The sequence below is a fragment of the Pituophis catenifer genome, unplaced genomic scaffold (genome assembly GCF_029215685.1).
Source record: "Pituophis catenifer annectens isolate HBS135680 unplaced genomic scaffold, rPitCat1.0.hap2 SCAF_2, whole genome shotgun sequence".
In the NCBI taxonomy this organism is placed as follows: domain Eukaryota; kingdom Metazoa; phylum Chordata; class Lepidosauria; order Squamata; family Colubridae; genus Pituophis; species Pituophis catenifer.
In genome coordinates, this window is record NW_027256882.1 from 37976193 (window position 1) to 37994556 (window position 18364).

Consider the following 18364-nt stretch of genomic DNA (forward strand, 5'->3'; position numbering starts at 1 on the left):
AGCTCAGCTGGGATCATCAGAGGCTTTGAAAAGCATTTTTTCTACAACCTCTTCAGCCGAAGAGGTTATAGAAAAAATGTTTTTAAAAGGAAAAAAAAGCCTCTGCCAATCAGGCAAGTCAGCTGGGATTGTCAGAGGCTTTAAAAAAAAAAAAGAAAGAAAGCCTCTGCCAATCAGGCAAGTCAGCTGGGATCATCAGAGGCTTAAAAAAAAAAAAAGAAAGCTTCTTAAAAAAAACAATCGCGCATCGCTCAGCTGATTGTTGCAACTTTTTTTTTACTTTTTAAGCATTTTTTTACTACCGGTTCAGGCAAATAGGTAGTAAAAAAATGCTTTAAAAAAGTTTTTTTTTAAAGTTCCCAAGATCGCGCACCACAGCTGATTCCCCCCCCCCGCCACTGTTCTACTTACCTTCCCAAGCCTTCTTTTGGCATGTACTGTGCATGTGCGCACAGCGTGCCTTTGGTGCAAACTACGCATGCGCACGCACAGTGTGTGCTTAGTGCACAGCACAAATGCACGGCCAGCGAACCAGTAACCAACGGTTCCATTTTCACCACTGACACAAACTGGTGGAAAGCTAGTACTAAAGGTTCCTGGGCTTTCCACCCCACTGAAAGTAAGAGTTTCTCATTTTCCCAAAACAATATGTCACACTGTCCAATCAGGACAAGAGCTGGTTGCTTGGCAACTTCTCTACTCCTCCTCTGGCCAGCCAGCTGTTGGAAGGTCTCTGGTTTACCAGCTAACTATGTTGTTTTGGCTGAAGACTCCATCTCCAGGCTCCAAACTGTGTCAACCTGAATTCATGTGAGAATAACCCAGGATAGAAACAACTTCATAGCCTGGTCAGATTTCAGGCTTGACAGTTGCAGTACCCTGGGGTCAACTGATAACTTTTTGTGACCTTCTCACAAGCAAAGTCAAAATTCACTTAGCAACTCTGCTACTGACTGCAGTAAATTCACTCAACAACTGTGGCAAGAACCGCCATAAAATGGGACAACATTCATTTAACAACTACAGGTAGTCCTCGACTTACAACAGTTAGTGACGGTTCAAAGTTACAACAGCACTGAGAAAAGGGACTTATGACCGTTTTTCACCCTTGTGACCTTTGCAGCATCCCCATGATCCCGTGATTTACATTCAGATGCTTGACAACTGACTCACATTTATGACACTTGCAGTATCCCGGGGTCATGTGACCATCTTTTGCGACCTTCTGACAAGCAAAGTCAATGGGGAAACCAGATTCATTTAAGAACCGTGTTACTAACTGCAGTGATTCACTTAACGCATTGCTTAACGCATTGTAAGCCGCCCTGAGTCTCCGGAGAAGGGCGGCATATAAATCAAATTTAAAAAAAAAAAAAAAAAAAACAAACGTGATGGGAAACGTCGTAAAATGGGGCAAAACTTACTTAACAAATTTCTCACTTAGCAACATAAATGTTGGGCTCAGTTGTGGACATAAATCAAAGACTACCTGTATCTCACTTAGCAGCAGACAATTGTGTCTGCTCTCAATTGTGGCCATAGGTCAAGGACTACCTGTACTAGCTTATTAGAACCCAAGGGCTGTGCCAACTCTAGATGAGGCTCCCCTTGAGGAGAACCTGGAGGCTCCAACTGGCGCAGAGTGCGGCCGCGCGGATAGTTATGGGAGCGACGTGGCGCTCCCATGTAACACCTCTCCTGCGCGAGCTGCACTGGCTCCCGGTGGTCTTCCGGGTGCGCTTCAAGGTTTTGGTTACCACCTTTAGAGTGCTCCATGTTTTAGGGCCTGGTTATTTACAGGAACGCCTGCTGCCGCAAACAGCCTCCCACCGGCCAGTACGCTCTCACAGAGAGGGTCTCCTCCGGGTGCCGTCGGCCAAACAATGTCTCTGTGGGGGCAACTACTATCTGGAACGAGCTCCCCCCGGAGATACGGAGGATCCCGGATCTACGCACCTTCCTCCGTGCTCTTAAAGCCTTTTTATTTCACCAGGCTGGTCTGGCCTAACCTTTCCCATTCTCTTTTTTAATGTAAATTTTAATTTGTTCTTAACCTGGGGTTTTAAATTTGTCTTAGGCTAAATTGATTTAATTCGATTTTACTTCTGTTCTTAATTTTTGTATTTTACGTGTTTTATTCTGTGCCTGTTCACCGCCCTGAGTCCTTCGGGAGTAGGGCGGTATACAAATTAAATAAAATGAAATGAAAAATGAAATGATTTGTGTTTGTTGGTTGACTTCCGTTGTTAACAGATGCCCAGTGGACAAGAGGAAGGAATCATGCCATCTCAACATCCGCTGATTCGTAACACCTTGCCCCAGTTTGTGAATCTGGGCTTCCACCTGCCCCTGCTGGAGCAGATAAACCCTGATCTGAAAATCAGGCAGCAGGTGGCTGAGCTGGAAACCCGCCAGAAGACTTTGGAGAACATTGTCTCGGTTCTGAGCCGGGAGCTGGGCAGAAAAGAAGAAACCCCTGACATCAGGGTTGGAGAAGCTCTGGCCAGGATCCTCTATTTGGAGGAGAAAGTAAGAGATCTTTTGGAAAGATCAAAAAAAAATCAAATGTCTCCAATGAGAACTTATAGAGCAGAGGTGGGGAACGATGGGCCCTTTTATAACTTGTGGACTTCAACTCCCAGAATTCTTATACGTAACAGCCATCTGTAAATCCACATTTCAAATGCTTCTAGTCTGTTCAAAGGGGCTTTCTGTCAGAGAGCAACTCTCTACTCCGTAGAGCAGGATAGAAAAGATGTAACATCTGACAAGCCTGATTTTCAGTCTTAGGCTTAGGTCGTGACTGTAGAAGGCCTTTTTCATTTTGAAGAATGCTGTTCAAGCTTTCTCTATCCTTGTCTTTACTTCAGGGGTCACGCCCCAGCTTTCATGTTAAAAAATTACAAGTTATAAAGTTATTACAAGTTATAACAGGGTCCATCATTCCCCACCCATTATAGATTGTCCCAGTGGTGGGTTTCAAATTTTTTTACTACCGGTTCTGTGGGTGTGGCTTGGTTTGCGTGGCATGGCTTGGTGGGCGTGGCGTGGATTGGTGGGCGTGGCAGGGGGAGGATACTGTAAAATCTCCATTCCCTCCCCAATCCAGGGGAAGGTTACTGCAAAATCCCCATTTCCTCCCAATCAGCTGGGACTTGGGAGGCAGAGAATAGATGGGGGTGGGGCCAGTCAGAATTTTTACTACTGGTTCTCCGAACTAATCAAAATTTCCGCTACCGGTTCTCCAGAACTGGTCAGAACCTTCTGAAACCCACCTCAGCAGGTTCTGACCAGTTCTGGAGAACCGGTAGCGGAAATTTTGATTAGTTCGGAGAACTGAGATTTTATCCTTCCCCTGGAGTGGGGTGGGAATGGAGATTTTACAGTATCCTGTAATCAGGATATAATAATAATCATACACTTGTCTAATACGATGTCAGATTACCGAATTTAATTGAAAGCATCAGTATTTCTCTTGCATGTTTCCATGTACTCTTTCCAGGTAGAACAGCAAGATTCACTCTTGGCTCTGAAAGATGTGATGATCAACAGCTTGGTATCCCGGATCCAGACCCTGGAACATACCAGCTATGATGGGTGTTTCCTCTGGAAGGTCCCCAGGGTGGGGCGTCGAATGCGGGAAGCTCAAACCGGCAAACGGCCTGCCCTTTATTCCCCCCGTGAGTGACCAAATCAGGACGTGAACAGAAAGGGGGAAATTGATTTGCTAGACCAAAAATCTCTGCTTGGTGGCTATGGAGATTCTCCATCATCCAGGTTGCCTCAAAGGTGGTTTTTTTTCTTCAAAAGTCAACTGGGTTGTTGTTGTTTTTTCCTGAGGAAGAAGAAGAAGAAGACGTTTCACTTCTCATCCAAGAAGCTTCATCAGTTCTGATGCCAGGGGGATGAAAGGATAGGGATCGACCGTTGAGACTGGACGGCAGGGGAATGGAAAGATAATTCTGATAGGATGAGGGGGGGAGAGAGAAATGGAAGGATTATATTTATTTGCATTACTACTCCTTCCATTCCCTCCCCCCCCACACACACACACACACCATCCTATCAGAAACAGAGGGCAAGACAAAAAACAATGGATGGAAACTAACCAAGGAGAGAAGCAACCTGGAATTAAGGAGAAGCTTCCTAACAGTGAGGACAATTAACCAGTGGAACAGCTTTGCCTTCAGAAGTTGTGGGTCCTTCATCACTGGAGGCTTTTAAGAAGAGACTGGACAGTCACTTGTCTGAAATGGGATAGGACCATGATGGCGAACCTATGGAGCCATATCGTTGGGCACGCAATCGTTGCCCTAGCTCAGCTTCGGCGCATGGGAAACGGTCTGTTTCCGGCTCCAGAGGGCCTCCAGGAGGGTGGGGAAGGCCGTTTTCGCCTTCCCCAGGTTCCTAGAAAGGCTCTGGAGCCTGGGGAGGGCAAAAAAAACGGGACTACCAGGCCCACCAGGCCATCACATGCAAAAAGCAGGGTGGGTGCAGGGGGTCGCATGCACATGCGCGTGAGGGGGGGACACATTGAATTATGGGTGTGGGCACGCGCATGTGCGACCCCCCCCCACACTCCCCCCCCCCCCCCGCTTTTGGCACACAACAGCAAAAAGGCTAGCCATCACTGGTATAGGATCTCCTGCTTGAGCAGGGGGTGGACTAGAAGACCTCCAAGGTCCCTTCCAGTTTCTATTCTGATTGAACTGGCAGGGCAAGGAACACTGAACCCCAGGTGGAGTGAGGAGAGACCTGCTGGCGGGTGATTAACTTGTGGAATTAATCAGTTAATTGACCAATTAACCAGCTTGTGGAACAGCTTGCCTTCAGAAGTAGTGGGTGCTTCAGCACTGGAATTTTCAGAAAGAGACTGGACTAGGAGAGTGACTTGTCTGAGATGGTATAGGTGTCAGCATTCTGATGCTGCCATAAAAAGACGAGGCTTGACTTTTCACCTACATATTTCTCTGTAGATAATATCCCCTAGGAGATGGGATGGTGGGGGGAACATTCCTGTGGAGTGAGGTCAGAAGCTGGGGAGACTGACTTGGAAGATGGCCAATGAGAAGATGAGAATTGAGGAACGGAAAGGGAAGGGTTTGGGGGTCAGAGGGTTAGTATCGGCTACGACGAAGTCAGGGCCAGATCTGTCGTACTCAATAAATGGAATATTTCAGCAAAGATTAATTGTTTGGGAGTGCAATTTATTTGAGATGACATCGAAACCTGACAACAGGGTCTCCTGCTTGAGTAGGGGTTGGACTGGAAGACCTCCAAGGTCCCTCCCATCTCTATTTTATTCTATCCTTCCATCTCCCCGCCATACACTCTCCACTGTCAGTACCTATCCTTCCATCCCCGCCATCCCCGCCATCAGAACTGATGAAGCTTTTTGGATGAGAAGCGAAACGTTTTCTTCTTCCTCTTCCTCAAGGAAAAAACAGTCCAGTTACCGTTCGAAGCAATACGCACCTTTGAGATGCCAGCTTTTTGGTTGACTTTCTCACTCCAGTATCATTTCTGTGGGCTTGCACTATGGGGAAACACAGGAAGATCCAGCAATGGGCATCCTGCTGAGATTATAAAACTTGCAAATGCATGACCCCTTTCAGAAATAGGCACTATGGGATGCTCTCATGAACTTTTTGCTGCCACTAGGCTTGAAGAGCTTAGGAAGGAAGGGAGGAAGGGTGGGGAGAAGGTAGGAAAGAAGGAAGGAAAGAGAAAAGATTGAGAGAAATGGAAGGGAGGGAGGGGAGAAGGAAGGAAAGAAGGAAGGAAAGAGAAAAGATTGAGAGGAATGGAAGGAAGGGAGGAAGGGTGGGGAGAAGGAAGGAAAGAAGGAAGGAAAGAAAAGATTGAGAGGAATGGAAGGAAGGGAGGAAGGGTGGGGAGAAGGCAGGAAAGAAAGAAGGAAAGAGAAAAGATTGAGAGGAATGAAAGGGAGGGAGGGGAGAAGGAAGGAAAGAGAAAAGATTGAGAGGAATGGAAGGAAGGGAGGAAGGGTGGGGAGAAGAAAGGAAAGAAGGAAGGAAAGAGAAAAGTTTGAGAGGAATGGAAGGGAGGGAGGGGAGAAGGAAGGAAAGAAGGAAGGAAAGAGAAAAGATTGAGAGGAATGGAAGGAAGGGAGGAAGGGTGGGGAGAAGGAAGGAAAGAAGGAAGGAAAGAAAAGATTGAGAGGAATGGAAGGAAGGGAGGAAGAGTGGGGAGAAGGCAGGAAAGAAGGAAGGAAAGAGAAAAGATTGAGAGGAATGAAAGGGAGGGAGGGGAGAAGGAAGGAAAGAGAAAAGATTGAGAGGAATGGAAGGAAGGGAGGAAGGGTGGGGAGAAGAAAGGAAAGAAGGAAGGAAAGAGAAAAGTTTGAGAGGAATGGAAGGGAGGGAGGGAGGGGAGAAGGAAGGAAAGAAGGAAGGAAAGAGAAAAGATTGAGAGGAATGGAAGGAAGGGAGGAAGGGTGGGGAGAAGGAAGGAAAGAAGGAAGGAAAGAAAAAAGATTGAGAGGAATGGAAGGAAGGGAGGAAGGGTGGGGAGAAGGAAGGAAAGAAGGAAGGAAAGAAAAAAGATTGAGAGGAATGGAAGGAAGGGAGGAAAGGTGGGGAGAAGGAAGGAAAGAAGGAAGGAAAGAAAAAAGATTGAGAGGAATGGAAGGAAGGGAGGAAGGGTGGGGAGAAGGAAGGAAAGAAGGAAGGAAAGAAAAAAGATTGAGAGGAATGGAAGGAAGGGAGGAAGGGTGGGGAGAAGGAAGGAAAGAAGGAAGGAAAGAGAAAAGATGGAGAAGAAAGGAAGGAAGGAAAAAGAGAAAGAGAAAGGAAGGAAGGAAGTAAGGAAGATGCTGGGAAACAAAAGCACTAGCTCCTATTATTGTATTTATTTGCAGAATTACATTTGGGGCCCACAAAGTATCCCCTGGAATAGTAGAGGGCATCCTAGAGCCTTCAGTTTTGTCCATGGCCAAAATTGTCCTATGTTTTGTCCATGGTTAAAATGGTACGTTGTCCCAGCTGCCATTTTTATGAGCAGGCAAAACCCTTCTTGTGAAAGCGCCCACAAAAATGAACCCTGAAGATTCCAATTTCCATCAGAAAGTTTATCCTCCCATAGAGTTTATCGAAAGATAAACCAGTCAGTATTATTGTTCTTGCTGCTCTTAGCATCTCGTGTTTTTCTCTCCTTTGTGCTCCTCCAGCATTTTATACCAGCCGCTATGGCTATAAGCTCTGTCTGAAGCTTTTCCTGAACGGAGATGGGACCGGTACTGGAACTCACCTTTCGCTCTTCCTGGTTGTGATGAAAGGAGAATACGATTTCCAGCTGAAATGGCCTTTCCAACATAAGGTAGGATGGAGCTTCTGAACTTGTGGTAAGGAGACATGGCATGGGAAGCTCCCTCCCTCCCTCAATTCTCCTGGCTGTGGCTGCCACCTGTTCCCCAAACAGCAGCTATAAGTTCAAGAGGATTTCCAAATTGGATACCAACTCTTTTTGGGAGAGTGCCATCCCAATCAGGTGCTAAAGTCCACAGCCACTCTGCCTTGCTAGAATTAGATTTACATCCAGACCTCCATAGCTCTAAGCAGAGGTGGTATTCAGTCAGTTCTGACCAGTTCTGGCAAACCGTAGTGGAAATTTTGAGTAGTTTGGAGAAGCGGAAAATACAACTTCTGGCTGGCCCCGTCCCTGATCTATTCTGTGCCTCCCAAGTCCCAGCTGATCATCTGGGTCTTCTTTTGTTGCCCTGCACAGGAGAATGGAGCTGGGAAACAGGTTAGCGGAGTGGGAAGGGAATGGAGATTTTACACTGTCCTTGCCCTGGAGTGGGGTGGGAGTGGAGATTTTGCAGTATCTTTCCCCTGGAGTGGGGTGGGAATGGAGATTTTACAGTATCCTTCCCCTGGAGTGGGGTGGAAATGAAGATTTTACAGTATCCTTTCCCCTTGAGAGGGGTGGAAATGGAGATTCTACAATATCCTTCCCCTGGAGTGGGGTGGGAATGGAGATTCTACAATATCCTTCCCCTGGAGTGGGGTGGGAATGGAGTTTTTACAGTATTCTTCCCCCTTGAGAGGGGTGGAAATGGAGATTCTACAATATCCTTCCCCTGGAGTGAGGTGGGAATGGAGTTTTTACAGTATTCTTCCCCCTTGAGAGGGGTGGAAATGGAGATTCTACAATATCCTTCCCCTGGAGTGAGATGGGAATGGAGTTTTTACAGTATCCTTCCCCCTTGAGAGGGGTGGAAATGGAGATTCTACAATATCCTTCCCCTGGAGTGGGGTGGGAATGGAGTTTTTACAGTATTCTTCCCCCTTGAGAGGGGTGGAAATGGAGATTCTACAATATCCTTCCCCTGGAGTGAGGTGGGAATGGAGTTTTTACAGTATCCTTCCCCCTTGAGAGGGGTGGAAATGGAGATTCTACAATATCCTTCCCCTGGAGTGAGGTGGGAATGGAGTTTTTACAGTATCCTTCTCCCTTGAGAGGGGTGGAAATGGAGATTTTACAATATCCTTCCCCTGGAGTGCGGTGGGAATGGAGATTTTGCAGTATCCTTCCCCTGGAGTGGGGTGGGAATGGAGATTTTGCAGTATCCTTCACCCTGCCACGCCCAGCAAGCCACGCCCACAGAACCAGTAGTAAAAAAGATTGAATCCTACCACTGGCTCTAAGCACTGGGAACAAATCCTGACAGCATCCCTTAAGGAGCCAAGACAGGGATGTACACTCCTTGACTTTAGAATAGTTCATTTAGGGACCACTTGAAGTTACATCGACACCAAAAAGTGACTTATGATCACTTTTCACACTGACAACCATTGCAGCATCCCCATGGTCACGTGTCATGCCCCCCCCCTCGGAGTCTGACTGTGGTGGAAGATGAGCTGAAACAAGAGCCGATAGAGATCGGGGGGGGGCTCCGTTGGCCTTGGAGGAAACTGGGGAAGGACACAGTCAGTCCAGGCGAAGCTTTTCCGTATTAGTAAGGCCTGCAGACAGAGAGGAGCAGGAGAGACAGAGCTCAGGTGAAGAGCAAGGACCCTCCTGATCCTAGAACAAGGAGGGAAGAGAGAAGGCGAGATCAATGCAGATTGAGCCGGCTATGAGGGAGGAGAGTGCCCCGGCCCATTTCACAAGGCACACCTGGGGAGTGAGGTGCCGGTGGGAGGGGCATTGGTCGGGAACAAGTGTTGAACCTGCAGAGCCTCGTGTGCACTTGCCAACACCTGGAGATTGCTGTACTCTGTTTTGTGGGATTTGCCCGGTTTGCCTGCTTCGCTGAACTTCTTGCTCTGCTTACTGTTTGGCTAATTGAACTGCTGGCCCTGGTTACTGTTTGGGCTAACCTGGCTTATTGGACTGCTGGATCTGGTTGCTGTGTGGTTAAGTTTGCTTACTGGACTACTCGCAGCCAGAGGCTTCTGAAGGTGCGTGTGAGAGCTTTGCTCCAGGAGTTGTAGTGAATGTGAGGATGTTTGGAGGCACAGTTGGCACAATAAAGGGGAGTTAGACCCTGGTTGTGTTGCTTTCGTGCCATGGCTCGGGCCATCACATTATGTGATCAAAATTCAGACACTTGGCAACTGACTCATATTTATGATGGTTGCATTGTCCCGGGATCATGTGATCACCTTTTGTAACCTTCTGATAAGCAAAATCAATGGGGAAGCCAGATTCACTTAAGAACCACGTTAGTAGCTTTTAACTGCAATGATTCATTTAAGAACTGTGGCAAGAAAGGTTGAGGCCTATCTGTACTGATTATGCTTTAAGCCCATGCCAATGGATGGCCTCAGCTGGTAGAAGTCTGTAGAGATTCTCAGTCGTCCAGGTCATGGTTGTCTCAAAGGTGAATTTTCAGGAGGCAACTGGACTTTCTCGTTTTTTTTCTTTTGAAGATGTTTTGCTTCTCATCCAAGAAGCATCTTCAATTCTGACAGAATATTCCCCACTATCCTGTCAGAGCTGGAGAAGCTTCTTAGGTGAGAAGTGAAATGTCTTCAAAAGAAAAAACAAGAAAATCCAGTTGCCTCCCAGTGGTGAGTTTCTACTGGTTCGCCCTGGTTCGGATGTCATCACGGACACTCTGCGCATGCACAAAATGTTCTGCACATGCACAGAAGCACTGTGCGCGAGCAAAGCAAGCACACACATGCACGCGCGCTCCAAGTTCTAAATCAGTAAGTGGAACCCACTACCGTTGCCTCCTGAAAAAGCACCATTGGGACCTCAGCTGGTATCTTTATGTAATAAGTGTTGGGTGGGAGTAGGAAAAGAGTTGAGCCCTCAGGGACCCTGAAATGCTGGGTTCTAGAGCTGGATCTCCTCCCCTAAAATCATGCCCCACATTCTTTACCCCCTGTGGGAAGTGCACCCCCAAAAAAGGACAGTGCCAGAAACTTCACAGCACCAGAAATCTCAGAAAACAGTGCCAAGCCGGCCCTTTCCCTTTAAGAAAGCCTAAAACGAAAGTCCCAGCCAGAGCTGACTAAAAGTCTGGGCATGCTGCCAAAACCCATTAATGCTTGTTACTAGAAATAACAAAGTAAACTAAAAGTCTGGGCTACTGTCAAAAGGCTAGTACTAGAAATCACAAGACTGGATTATGAGGCAGATCCTGAAAGTACTTAAACCAACTAAAAATAACTCACCTGGAACTTCCCTTTCCCTCTTTCCTGGCAGAATTAACCCCCAGGATAGAAAAGATAAAGCCCCAGGAACAGAATTAACCCATTAAGGCAGGAAGACAGAACTCAGAGCAATCACCTTAACTAAAGGTACACACAAATGCTCATCAAACTACACAAATTTCAAAGGGAAAATGGGTATAAAAATCCATAAATTTATTATGCCACTCAGCTTGCAAGCCAGGAACGCTGGAGCTGTGTCGCTTTTTGCTTCTTGCCTTCCTGCATTAAAAGAATTCCACTTTCTGGCAGCTGGCTTCTGCATCCATTTCTTTTCAGCGTCTGTGGTATGTCCCAACTGGGAACTAACCAGGGAAATTTCTTCCAATACCCCTAAACTAATCCAGGTTTCAATTTATGGTCTTGAAAGACCCAGAAAGTAATCTGGCCTATAGACAAGGATATACATGGCCCCAGACCAACACTATTTCGTTTAGTGCACGTAAATTGGTGCATATAATATAATATACAAAATACAGTGCATATAATTTCTCCCTTCTTTAACATTTAGGTGACTTTCACTTTGTTGGATCAAGTCAACAATCATCACGTTTCCAGCGCCTTCCGTTCCTTGGAGTCCTCGTCTTCATTCCAGCGGCCCATCAGTGAAACCAACCTGGCCAGTGGCCTCCCTGAATTCTACCCCTTGAACTCACTCTACGAACCAGGGACTGGCTACATCCATAATGACACGTTAGCCATTCAAGCTGTAATTGACACAAAGGCTTAAACTATTGGGCAACCTTCATCTCAGATGTGGAGACCAAACTACCAACCCCAGTTGCTCCACTATGATGGAAGGTTCCAGAATATCTGTCAAAAGAAAGCGTAACACTGCTGCATTTATTTTTCCAATCTCTACTCAGTAAGGCTACAATGGAGAAAACTCAGTGGAGCTTACTCAACCCCTTCCCTATCACCCATTCAACAGCCCAGAGGTTGAAGGACTCCCTAAAGTCTGTGCTCCTAATGCAATTTTGAATCCATTAATTTATTCTAAGATCTACATACCACAACGGGATGATTATGCAGAATCCAAAATATTCTGTCAAGAGTGAAAAGGAGATATCAACCTAAGGTTTTCGGCTACAAACCCATTTCTAATGTTTGGAAAGGTAAAACTATTATCTCTTCACATCCTTGCCGGAATAGTTGGACCTATTGAAGTTTTGTTGACCATTAAATATATTTGTCTTATTTCTTATTATGTATTGTCTTGTTTTTATTATTTTTTGTTATTACAGGTAGTCCTCAAATTATAACCACAATTGAGTCCAAAATTTATGTTAAGTGAGACATTTGTTATGTGAACTTTGTCCCATTTTACGACCTTTCTTTCCACCATTGTTAAGTGAATCACTGCAGGGTCCTGCCGGCCGCTTTGAAAGAAGCGGTTGTGAGGCCCCTCCTCAAGAAGCCCTCTCTGGATCCGGCTGTTTTGGCTAACTATCGTCCAGTCTCCAACCTTCGCTTCGTTGCGAAGGTTGTTGAGAGTGTGGTGGCGCAACAGCTTCCCCGGTACCTGGATGAAGCTGTCTATCTAGACCCGCTCCAGTCCGGCTTCCGGCCTGGGCACAGCACGGAAACGGCATTGGTCGCATTGGTGGATGATTTCTGGAGGGCCCGGGATAGGGGTTGCTCCTCTATCCTGGTCCTGTTAGACCTCTCAGCGGCTTTTGATACCATCGACCATGGTATCATGTTGCACCGGTTGGCGGGGTTGGGGGTGGGAGGCACCGTTCTGCGGTGGTTCTCCTCCTACCTCTCTGACTGGTCGCAATCTGTGTTGACAGGGGGGCAGCGGTCGACCCCGAGGCACCTTGCTTGTGGGGTGCCACAAGGGTCGATCCTCTCGCCCCTTCTGTTCAACATTTATGTAAAGCCGCTGGGTGAGATCATCCGTGGCTTCGGGGTGGAGTTCCATCAGTACGCTGATGACACCCAGCTGTACATCTCCACCCCAGGCCACCCCAATGATGCCCTTGAAGTGATGTCCCAGTGCCTGGAGGCCGTGCGGACCTGGATGGGGAGAAACAGGCTCCGACTCAACCCCTCCAAGACCGAGTGGCTGTGGCTTCCGGCGTCCCGATATAGCCAGCTGATGCCATCGCTGGCTATTGGGGGTGAATCACTCGCCCCCACGGAGAGGGCTCGTAACTTGGGCGTCCTCCTGGATGCACGGCTGTCTTTAGAAGATCATTTGGCGGCCGTGGCCAGGGGGGCTTTCTATCAGGTTCGCCTGATACGCCAGTTGCGCCCCTTTCTAGATCGGGACTCCCTACGCACAGTCACTCAGGCACTCGTCACTTCCCGCCTGGACTACTGCAACGCTCTCTACATGGGGCTCCTCCTGGAGTGCACCCGGAGGCTCCAGCTGGTCCAGAACGCGGCCCGCGCGGGGGATTATGGGGGCGACGAGGCGCTCCCATGTGACACCTCTCCTGCGCGAGCTGCACTGGCTCCCGGTGGTCTTCCAGGTGCGCTTCAAGGTGTTGGTGACCACCTTTAAAGCGCTCCATGGCTTAGGGCCGGGGTACTTACGAGACCGCCTTCTGCCACCAATAGCCTCCCACCGGCCAGTACGCTCACACAGAGTGGGCCTCCTCAGGGTGCCGTCCGCCAGACAATGTCGGCTGGCGACCCCCAGGGGGAGAGCCTTCTCTGTGGTGGCGCCCACCCTCTGGAACAACCTCCCCCCAGAGTTACGTACAATAACAGACCTCCGGATTTTTCGTCGGGCCCTGAAAACCCATTTATTTCAACTAGCTGGGCTGTCTTGAGTCAAATTTTAAATTGATTTTAAATTGGAAAAGTTTTAATTACGGCCAAGATATTTAATTATTTTAATCAGTTTTTAGATTTTGTATGTTTTGTATGTATGTCTTGTTTTACTTTGGCTGTTCACCGCCCTGAGTCCTATATTGGAGAAGGGCGGTATAGAAATTTAAACAAACAAACAAACAAACAAATAAATAAATAAATAAATAAATAAATAAATAAATAAATAAATCAATCAGTAACACGGGTGTCAGTCCTGAAGCCATTTTGGGAGGCCGGTTGGAGCTGTGGGAATGTGAGAGGGGAGATAGAGATAGCTGGGGGATGTGTAGCCAAAATAACATTCTTTCTCATGGGAGCGAAGGACACTCTACCAGGTGTTGGAGAGGCATGGATAAAAGGCAGCCGGAGTTGGGACTGTGACCTGATTGGACTATGTGATGGATGTGTGACCTGAGGAGAAAGAACTTTGGGTTTTGATTTGGGTGGGAAGAACCTCTGGTCCTTCAGAGTCGGGTTTTCACCAGCTGTGCCAATATGACATTCCTAATACATTCTTACTTTGAGGAAACTCTAGGCCTCAGGTTTTTGATTGCTTTGGGTCTGTTACTTCCAACCCTGACAACGGGTGTTAAGTGAACCTAGTTTCACCATTGACTTGGCTTGTCAGTTTACAAAAGGGATACTGCAACTGTCATAAATATGAGTCAGTTGTCAAGGCTCTGAATTTTTATCGCGACCATGGGGATACTGCAACAGTTATAAGTGTGGCAAACCATCTTAAGCCACTTTTTTCAGTGCCGTTATAACTTCGAATGGACACTAAATGAACTGTTGTAAGGTTGAGGACTACCTGTGTTTATTATATTATTTTTCTTATTGGTTATTTTCTGATCATTTTCTTCGTGTGCCAACCAGCAGAGTCTTGATGCAACCATTAAAAAGATTGCTTCAGCTTTTTAAACCCAGCAAAGTCAGATTCTTCTCTACAATGGAAACCATGTTCTGAAGACCTGGGGTGGGTTTGGAGACAGCTGAACCCATGCTGTTGTGAGACAGATCAATGGCGAAGGGACAATAAGGCAGATCTCGAAGATTCAGACACAAGTTGTAGTAATTTAAGGGTTAAAAATCTGTTTGGTTTACCATATTTCACATGGAAATACTATAATTACGAGAGCATGCAAATCAGAGGTGGGTTTCAGCAGGTTCTGACCAGTTCTGTAAAACTGGTAGTGGAAATTTTGAGTAGTTTGGAGAACTGATAGTAAAAATTCTGACTGGCTCCACCCCCATCTATTCTCTGCCTCCCGAGTCCCAGCTGATCAGGAGGAAATGGGGATTTTGCAGTAATCTTCCTCTGGAGTGGGGTGGGAATGGAGATTTTACAGTATCCTTCTCCTGCCACGCCCACCAAGCCATAGATAGATAGATAGATAGATAGATAGATAGATAGATAGATAGATAGATAGATAGATAGATAGATAATTTTATTTCTATACCGCCCCTCTCCCAAAGGACTCAAGGTGGTGCACAGCCAAGTAAAAAACACAATACAAATCCAAATTAAATTAAAAAAATATTAAAATTATTACATTTACGGCCAAAATTCATTAAAAACACAAAAATTTAAAACTCCGAATTTAAAACTCCTTTACAAAGATAGCCCTGCCTGTCGGAAGAGCAGGGTCTTGAGGGCACAGCGAAAAACTCGGAGGTCAGAGATTGTGCGTATTTCCGGGGGCAGTTCATTCCAAAGGGCAGGTGCCCCCACAGAGAAGGCTCTCCCCCCTGGGTGTCACCAGCCGACATAGTTTGGCCGACGGCACTCTAAGGATTCCCTCTCTGTGGGAGCGAATTGGTCGGTGGGAGGCTATCGGTGGCAGAAGGCGGTCTCGTAAGTATCCAGGTCCTGAGCCATGGAGCGCTTTAAAGGTGGTAACCAACACCTTGAATCACACCCGGAAGACCACTGGGAGCCAGTGCAGCTCGCGCAGGAGAGGTGTTACATGAGCGCAAAGGGTTGCCCCTATAATCACCCGCGCGGCTGCATTCTGGACCAGTTGAAGCCTCCGAGTGCTCTTCCAGGGGAGCCCCATGTAGAGAGCATTACAATAGTCCAGCCGAGAGGTAACAAGGGCGTGAGTGACCGTGCGCAAGGCATCCCGGTCCAGAAAGGGACACAACTGGCGGATCAGGCGAACCTGATAGAAGGCCCCCCTGGCCACGGCCGTCATATGCTCTTCTAAAGACAACTGTGTGTCCAGGAGAACACCCAGATTGCGAGCCCTCTCTGTGGGGGGTAAAGATTCACCCCCTATAGACAGCGATGGCAACAGCTGACTATACCAGGACGCCGGGAGCCACAGCCACTCGGTCTTGGAAGGGTTGAGTTTGAGCCTATTTCTCCCCATCCAGACCTGCACGGCCTCCAGGCAATGGGACATCACATGCCATGCCACGTCCACCAAGCCACACCCACAGAACCAGTAGTAAAAATTTTTGAAACCCACCACTGATGCAAATGCAAGTAGATTAACAGGTACCACTTTGGTGAGAAGGTAAGAGAGTTCCATGTCTCTTTGGTGCATAGCCATGCTGGCCACATGACCATGGAAATTTTCTTCGGACAGCAGTGGCTCCCTCTGCCAAGAAATGAAGATGAGCACCGTGTAAGGCCTGGAAGCCATCTTTTTAGTTGCATCTTCAGGCCTGCCACATTTACTATTGTGGGAAACTGGGAGGGGGGATTGCATGGAGGCAGGGTGATATATAATCATAATAACGTTCCTTTCTCAGAAGGTCAAGGACATCTTGCCCTGCACCTGAAGGGTTGGACCTGGGAGGCGTCTCCACTCGGCACGGTATTTGGATTGGGCCATGTGATGGACATGTGGGTGTTGGGCAGGGTGTTGAACTTTCCTTTGGGTGGAAAAAACCTGGAAGCTTTCAGATTCGGGTTTTCCCAGATGTGCCAATATGACATCTCTAATAAAGTGTAACTTTGAGGAAACTCAAGCCTCGGAGTCTTCTTTCGTTGGGGGTGTTACTTCGAACCCTGACATTAACCCGTAGAGATGGATACGACTGGACAGGGAAACCTTTACCTTTTTACAGGTAGTCCTCGACCACAACTGAGCCCAAAATTTATGTTGCTAAGCGAGAAGCTGTTAAGTGAATTTTGTCCCATTTAACGAATCTTTCTTGCCACAGTTGTTAAGTGAATCACTGCAGTTGTTAAGTTAGTATCAAAGTTTTTAACGGAATCTGGCTTTCCCATTGACTTTGTTTGTCAGGTTGCAAAAGTCGATCACATGATCCTGGGACACGGCAAGCGTCATAAATATGAACCAGTTGCCAAAGCATCTGAATTTTGATCCGGTGACCACGGGAATGCTGCAATGGTCATATTGTGTAAATAAACGGTCATAAGTCACTTTTTTCAGTGCCATTGTAACTTTGAACTGTCGTTAAACGAACCATTGTAAATTGAGGACTACTTGTACTTGGAAATGAACTGGCAGTTGGTGTAAGACAGAGGTCTTCAAACTTGGCAGCTTTAAGACTTGTGGACTTCAACTCCCAGGATTCTCCAGCCAGCATAGAACTCTGGTGTAAGGCGTTTTTTTTCCCCTTTCTAAAAGAAAGTGGCTGTAGCAATGGAGATATTCCAAGGAAAAACACAAATTGGATTAACCCTTCTTACAATATTGGATCACTTGACTACTGTCCAGGGATGGAAATTTTAATGTCTTTACCCACTTGAAATTTTCCTCTCATGTTTACAAAGTGAGAACTTTGTTCTTCCTTCCCACCCAGTACAAAAAAAAAAAAGAAGTACATGAAAAGCCAAGTTTGGCAATAAATATTTGAGACCACGTATTCTAACTTGAACGGAAGGTGAACTTGAATCTTAAAATAACCCTCAACTGAAAGGGAAACTTTTTCAGAAGAAGAAATCCCCCCCATATTTCTGTTTCCATTCCTATTTTACTTACTTTCAAGTCGATACAACATTTCCTCATTAAGCCTTCCTCATGCATACATTCTCTCAATTCGGATCATTGGCTCTTTGCATTTATCAACTCTGAAAATTCCCTATTATATACCGTTTCACAGGGCAAATGGCTCCCAAAGCCATTTTGCCAGCTAATATTTTGAGGAAGACCCTGGCATGTGTTCAAAATGGAAGTAAGGGAGTTTTAACAATTGGATTCTTCTAACACGCCATCCGTGGGGCTGGACTTGAGGGCTATCCAGTACTTCAGCTGATCCAGAATCCAGCAGGATGGTGCGAATTGCTTTGTTCATGTGACATTTTATGTATTTATTTATTTTTATCCCACCTTTATTATTTTTACGAATAACTTGAGATGGTGAACACACCTTCCTCCTCCTATTTTTCCCACAGCAATCCTGTGAGGTGAGATGAGCCGAGAGATTTGAGTGACTGGCGTAGGGTCACCCAAACGATGTTCACGGCTAAGGCAGGACTAGAACTCCCAGTCTCCTGATTTCTAGCCTGGTGACTTAACCACTAGACCAAATTGGTCTATTTCAAGGGTCTCAAACTGTAGTTCTCTTCGGGCCGGCCAGGGGGCTGGCCAAACTGGCCACTCTGCTGGCCAAACTGGGCCACGGAGGGGCCACGTGAGCCCCCCTACGCCCCATTTTCAGCCTGGACAGCTTCCTGCAGCACCCTGCTAGCTAAAATGGGGTGCAGGGGGGCACATGAGGGATCCTCGTGCCAGAGGTGGGTTTCAGCAGGTTCTCACCAGTTCTGGAGTTTCCGGTACTGGAAATTTTGAGTGCTTCGGAGAGCTGGTAGTAAAAGATTCTAACTGGCCCCATCTATTCTCTGCCTCTCAAGTCCCAGTTGATCCGGAGGAAATGAGTATTTT

At 46.9% G+C, this 18364-nt stretch overlaps 1 protein-coding gene across 1 annotated transcript; it reads left to right on the forward strand.

Moving 5' to 3' along the window:
• The first annotated feature begins 3618 nt into the window (after positions 1-3618).
• Positions 3619-11851, forward strand: LOC139309360 (TNF receptor-associated factor 1-like). The gene is made up of 3 exons (XM_070933419.1): positions 3619-3680; positions 7190-7338; positions 11197-11851. Exons 1-3 carry the CDS (start codon positions 3635-3637, stop codon positions 11413-11415), a joined length of 414 nt encoding a protein of 137 aa, XP_070789520.1. The 5' UTR covers positions 3619-3634; the 3' UTR covers positions 11416-11851.
• Positions 11852-18364: the final 6513 nt, after the last annotated feature.

Excerpts from the sequence above, each read along its gene's own strand:
- LOC139309360 (XM_070933419.1), top strand. The coding sequence starts at position 3,635 with ATGCGGGAAGCTCAAACCGGCAAACGGCCTGCCCTTTATTCCCCCC. Across the intron at positions 3,681-7,189 it reads GCCTGCCCTTTATTCCCCCC|CATTTTATACCAGCCGCTAT; the intron begins GTGAGTGACCAA and ends GTGCTCCTCCAG. Across the intron at positions 7,339-11,196 it reads AATGGCCTTTCCAACATAAG|GTGACTTTCACTTTGTTGGA; the intron begins GTAGGATGGAGC and ends TTTAACATTTAG.